Source organism: Ipomoea triloba, chromosome 9 (genome assembly GCF_003576645.1).
Source record: "Ipomoea triloba cultivar NCNSP0323 chromosome 9, ASM357664v1".
Taxonomy (NCBI): Eukaryota; Viridiplantae; Streptophyta; class Magnoliopsida; order Solanales; family Convolvulaceae; genus Ipomoea; species Ipomoea triloba.
This window is the reverse complement of record NC_044924.1, coordinates 4,051,538-4,057,916: the sequence shown is the minus strand read 5'-3', so window position 1 is coordinate 4,057,916 and position 6,379 is coordinate 4,051,538. Positions and strand designations below refer to the sequence as shown.

Below are 6,379 nucleotides of genomic sequence, written 5' to 3'. Positions count from 1 at the left end.
AGGACATTGGACGGCGGTAAGGGCTGCTCTCACATGGATTAATGTTTATACTTGCGAGGCAACTTCCCTTGCAAGTTGCAACATCCATGTCAAATTGAACCATCAAACGACCACGACAAATTGAAGCATGCGGCTGCCCAATGAATGCGCGAGTAGATTTAACGTACGTTCAAGATGGTTAAAATTTAGGGTTGGATGGTACACCATGGAACATGGCATAAACCTATCTATTCCTTCGAAGACTTTGAATTGGACTTGTATCCAAGAATGTTGTGGTTCACGACTAGGATGTGGGTCCCGGGAGGGCTGCTTCTTTCCACTATAAATATGTTACACCCCTTCAACTATCCATCATCGCAACTTAAAGCACCATATATCTTCTTCTTCACATTCAGCTCACTGCACCCAAACACTTTCAAGAATTGAGAAAATGGCAAACTTCCCAGTTATCAACATGGAAAAGCTTAATGGCGCTGAGAGAGGAAACGCCATGGAGCTCATCAAAGATGCCTGCGAGAATTGGGGTTTCTTTGAGGTACTACACATGCATCATCATATATAGTACTCCGTAGTATATATTGTGTTTATTAGTATATGGACGAAAGAGAATTAATATTATTGTTTGTTTTAATATAATGTAGTTGGTGAATCATGGGATTCCTCATGAAGTAATGGACAACATTGAGAAACTGACCAAGGAGCATTACAAGAAGGTGATGGAACAGAGGTTTAAGGATTTGGTGGCCAGCAAGGGCTTAGAAGGTGTACAAGCCGAGGTTACTGATATGGATTGGGAGAGCACTTTCTTCTTGCGCCACCTTCCCGTTTCCACCATTTCACAGGTTCCTGATCTTGACGACAATTACAGGGAGGCAATGAGAGACTTTGCCAAAAGATTGGAGAAATTAGCAGAGGAGCTTCTAGACTTACTTTGCGAGAACCTCGGACTAGAAAAAGGATACTTAAAAAAGGCCTTTTATGGATCCACAGCTCCAAATTTCGGCACCAAAGTGAGCAACTATCCACCATGCCCAAAACCCGACTTGATCAAGGGTCTCCGGGCCCACACCGACGCCGGCGGCATAATCCTCCTCTTCCAAGACGACAAAGTCAGCGGTCTCCAGCTTCTGAAAGACGGGGAATGGGTTGACGTTCCTCCTATGCGTCACTCCATCGTCGTGAACCTCGGTGACCAACTCGAGGTAATCACCAACGGTAAATATAAGAGCGTGGAACATAGAGTGATTGCACAAACAAACGGGGCTAGGATGTCCCTAGCTTCCTTCTACAACCCAGCAAGTGATGCTGTCATCTACCCAGCACCCGCTCTGGTGGAGAAAGAGGCAGACGATGAGAAAGTGTACCCCAAATTCGTGTTCGACGATTACATGAAGTTATATGCAGGTCTAAAGTTTCAGCCCAAGGAGCCAAGGTTCCAAGCCATGAAGGCCGCCCAAACAGCGTAGAGATATCTCTGCATTATATCCCGGAGACATCGAATAAGAATGAATAAACTGGGTCTTTGTTATAAGCACAAGACCTGGCCTCATAATAACTCATAATGAAGCATTTTATCTTTATTCATTTCCACTATTCTTGAAAAAAAAAACCAATAATGTATTCTTATCTTATGAAAGTATGAACTTATTTTCAAATTACTTTAATAATGCAATAAAGTTTGAATTTGTACACATTTTTGTATATTTTCAATTTAATATATCACTTGAATAAAAAAATTACTATTATATTAACGTTTAACTGTTTTTTTATTAATTTAATAATGGTTGTTAATGATTGCTAAAATGTTAATATTATATGCAAAAGTACGTAGTGCATGTGTACTGCAAGCTAAACACGTTCTCTCTCTCTCTCTCTATATATATATATATATATATATATATATATATATATATATAGCCCTTACGGGCAGCCTGAGTGGCAAGACCAAGATACTCGCGGCCGTGAGGTCCTGAGTTTGAAACCGTATGGTTCTTTGCCGGCTAGGATCACAAGGCGATGGTTTACTCACATACTCGGAAGAGTAGTGGGGTTTGCCTTGATAAACCCAATATATACAAACACACGTATACCCAATTATTAACGCATTTTGGGATATATGGCAGCTAGGAGTGACATACTGACATCTAGGATTTGTTAGTTGGAAGTTAGTTATTTGTTAGTTAAAAAAAATATATAAATCTATTACAAAGTTATTTTTTTTATAAAAAATTATTATTTTAATGATGATAAATAATGTTGGCAAATGTTTGTTACTTGCTATAAAGGAAAATGTAATAAGTTTGAATAAAAATGTTATATTTTAAATCAAAATGTAAAAGTATTATACTTTTGGCTTGCTTGGTAACATATCTTATCAACCAATTTTGGTTTGTTTGACAATTATTAATATGAGTGTTTGGTTAATCAGTTTTTTGTAATAATTTACAACTCCAAAACGCTAAAATTGAAAAACCTACTCTTAGCAGCTTTAAGAGAAAATAAATTATTTTCTTCAAAACACCCCCAATATTTTTTTTTAAATGAGATTGTGTAAACAGGTTCAGCAGTCCTGTTACTTCCCATTGTCTCTTCACGGTACTAGACAATAGGGTACTTGAACCTGCCGATGGGGTTCATAAGTTGATTGCCTAGTACGCCATCTATGAAGGTAATCAGCAGCGAGACGTGATTATTGATTATTGTTCACGGGTTTAGCATATGTTTATATATATATATATATATATATATATATATATATATATATATATATATATATATATATTTTTTCTATAATAATAATAATATTGTTGTTGTTGTTGTTGTTGTTGTTGTTATTATTATTATAGGTTAAAATAGCATAATACATTCATACCCTTAAAGATAATTTGCATGTAATTAGTTATTAGCTAAAAACTAATTTACCAAATATTTTTATCCAACCAGCTAATTTTATCAATTAGTCAAACCCATTAACACAATCAGCTAACAATTATAAGCTAAGACAATCCATTATTAGCTAACAACTATTTTCAAACACCTTTCTTTCTCATATAAGTAAAAAATATTTCTTGTTAGTATTATATTTTTCAGTATAACTATTTCATTTTCATCTTAACCCGACCCGTCTCATAGACAAAGATTCGTGAGACAGTCTCACACAGTTTTTTACAATAAGATAAATTGAAGAACAAAAACTAGATTTTTTTTTTTTGTGGCTTCGGTCAAGATTTTTATTGTTTGTTTTGACCCGGCCCTATATATATATATATATATATATATATATATATATATATATATATATATATATATATATATATATATATATATATATATATATATATATATATATATATATATATATATATATATATATANTATATATATATATATATATAGAATCCTAATCATATGAGAACTATGCCCCCAAGTGAGAACGTGAGGATAAATCCAAACCATTGATCTGCAAGATCTGACAAATGAGAAATCAAGTAAAAAATGAGCGGGGTCATTTTCATAAATATTATAAACTTTTAAAATGAGCGGGGTCATTTTCATAAATATTACAAAATTTTGTTTATTTCAACCGTTAGATCTACAAGATCAATGGTTTAGATTTGTCGTTAGTTCTCACCTGGGACATAGTTCTCACCTGATTAAGGACATATATATATATATATATATATATACACACACATATAGGGTTGCACTCTCGTGCGAACTCTCGCCCAGGTAGGAAATGACGCGGTGGCATTTTCGTAAATAACTGGAACTTTGGTGCACCTAGTTTCACTTACAAGTGCACCTAGTTTCACTTAAAAGTGCACCTAGTTTCACTTACAAGTGCACATATTTTCGCACATATTTTTACTTACAAGTGCAAGTAATTTACCTTATTAATCTTCATGCACCTATTTTCGCAAATACTTTCACTTACAAATGCAAATAATTTACCTTGTTAATATTCATGCACCTGGGTGCAACCTAGGTGCACCTAGTTATAACATAGGTTGCACCTAGTTATAACATTAGATGCACTTAGTATTGATGCTCACTGTACAATTCACTTGCACCTGTAATACATTTTACAGGCATCTACAATACATTTTACTTGCACTTGTGCAAGTAATTTACTGTGTTAACATTCATACACCTGGTTGCAACCTATGTGCACCTAGTTATAGCAATAGGTGCACCTAGTTATAACATTAGGTGCACTTAGTATTAATGCTCATTGTACAATTTACTTGCACTTGTAATACATTTTACTTGCACGTGTGCACCTATTTTCGCTTACAGGTGCAAGTAATTTACGTTGTTAACATTTATGCACCTGGGTGCACCTAGTTATAACATTACGTGCACCTAGTTATAACGTTATGTGCAACAACATTCCGGACACGTGGCGCGCTGTGATTCGTCCGCAGTTCTCTCCTGGGCGGCCAGTACGCACCTGAACGCGATCCTATATATATATATATATATATATATATATATCCCTTTTTCTCGTACGGTCGAGAAACTGCTAAAAGGATACACCTTCATGTATGAAAAGAAAAATGTTAAGAATTAATCAACTTAATTAATATGGATTTATTTTTTTTGAGAACATTAATATGGATTTTTTAATGGGCTATTTAATAAAAAGTTTGGAGGTATAAAACTAGAATACCACATGTTAATAAGTGATATTATCGATCTCTAATGTCCGGCCTCCACGTCTCCCCTCATGTGCTTCAAGATATATCCGTGATGCATGTTTTTTTGTCTGGTCAACTTTTTGTAGCAGAAAATATCGATTAAATCCCCTAACAGTGCCAAAAGCCATCTGTTTAACCCAAACTCTTCTCAATAAGTCAATATCATCTCCTAACAGTGCCAAAGTTAAAGCAAACGTGTCAAACTTTAAATATCAGAAAACACCTACAAAACACAATGAAAACATGATTTGCTACCAAATTAAAGTGCTAATTATCTCTAATGAATTGGAATTGTACCGAATTAAAGAGATAGGATAACTTGTGTTGAGCATAATTATATAATGTAATGATATATAAATGTATGTTTAGATCTAATTAGGATGGTGTTCGGCAATTAATTGTTAGTTGATAGCTGATATAAAGTTGATTGTGTTAGTTGATTTAATTTGACCAATTGATAATATTAGGCAATTATAGAAAAGTATTTGTTAAATTAGTTGTTTATTCTTAGTTGATTATATATAAAATGATGTATACATGCATGTAAAATGACGACGCAAATTAAAAATGCATAAATACATTGTGTTATTTACTTAAGTCTTAAAGTATTTGTAGAATTTATTGTTATCGTTGTGTTATTATTAATTATTTTAATTTTAATTTGTTACTTTTATTTTTTGTTTAATTATTAATATTGTTATAATTTTATAGAATTACTCGGTAATAATAATTCAATATTAAAAATATAATTTCAAATCAAAATATAATAAATATAAGTTGTTAATAATACTCCATCATAACAGTTAACACAATTATATGTGTGTGATCTTAGGAACCAAAGCTATGCTAAATGAATATCAATAGGGATTCCCTAGTATTAAATTCCAATGTAATTTCCAGGCTTTGCCCCTCCACAAAATGTAAAAAAATTGGTTGCGAATTATGAAATACTCATATTAGATGTTTGACCACTCAAACACTATATATTTTTTGTTAAAATTATAGGCTTCTTTCAATTTGATATCAGAGTCAGCTCAAACACTACTTCATTAAAAGAAAAAAAAATATTATATACAAATATTATTTTTGGTTAGCGTTGTTAGGGACTGTTGATGCATCTAAATTGTCTATAGCTATTCAGCTTAAATCAAGAAGATTAATAAACTAGAAATCTCCAAACGAAAATCAAACTTATAACATTATAATTACCAAATCAACCGTCGACTTATCAATTTTTCTAGAATTATCTCTATTAAGAATTTAAGACTATTAATTTGGTTACATGTGCTGAGAACCTTCCCGGGCTCTGTAGGGCATTGGACGGGCGTAAGGGCTGCTCTCACATGGAATAATACTTAATTACTTATACTTACGAGGCAACTTCCCTTGCAACATCCTCGTCAAATTGAACCACGAAACGACAACGACAAATGGGAGCAACCGCCCAATGAATGCGCGAGTAGGTTTAACGTACGGTCAAGATAGGCAGAATTTCGGAGTCCATATATATTTAGGGTTGGATGGTCCACCATGGGACAGTGACATAAACCAATCTATTCCTTCGAAGACTTTGACTTGGACTTGTATCCTACAATTTTGTGGTTCATTGCTAGAATGTGGGTCCCAGGAGGGCAGCTTCAGTCCACTATAAATATGTTACACCCCTTTACCTATCCATCATC

The 6,379-nt window shown here is 33.7% G+C and overlaps 1 protein-coding gene across 1 annotated transcript; it reads left to right on the top strand.

Annotated features, from left to right (window-relative positions):
* The first annotated feature begins 362 nt into the window (after positions 1 to 362).
* On the top strand, positions 363 to 1,710 carry LOC116028541 (1-aminocyclopropane-1-carboxylate oxidase 3). Its single transcript, XM_031270275.1, has 2 exons — positions 363 to 535; positions 642 to 1,710. The coding sequence occupies exons 1-2, from the start codon at positions 431 to 433 to the stop codon at positions 1,464 to 1,466; spliced, it is 930 nt and encodes a 309-aa protein (XP_031126135.1). The 5' UTR covers positions 363 to 430; the 3' UTR covers positions 1,467 to 1,710.
* Positions 1,711 to 6,379: the final 4,669 nt, after the last annotated feature.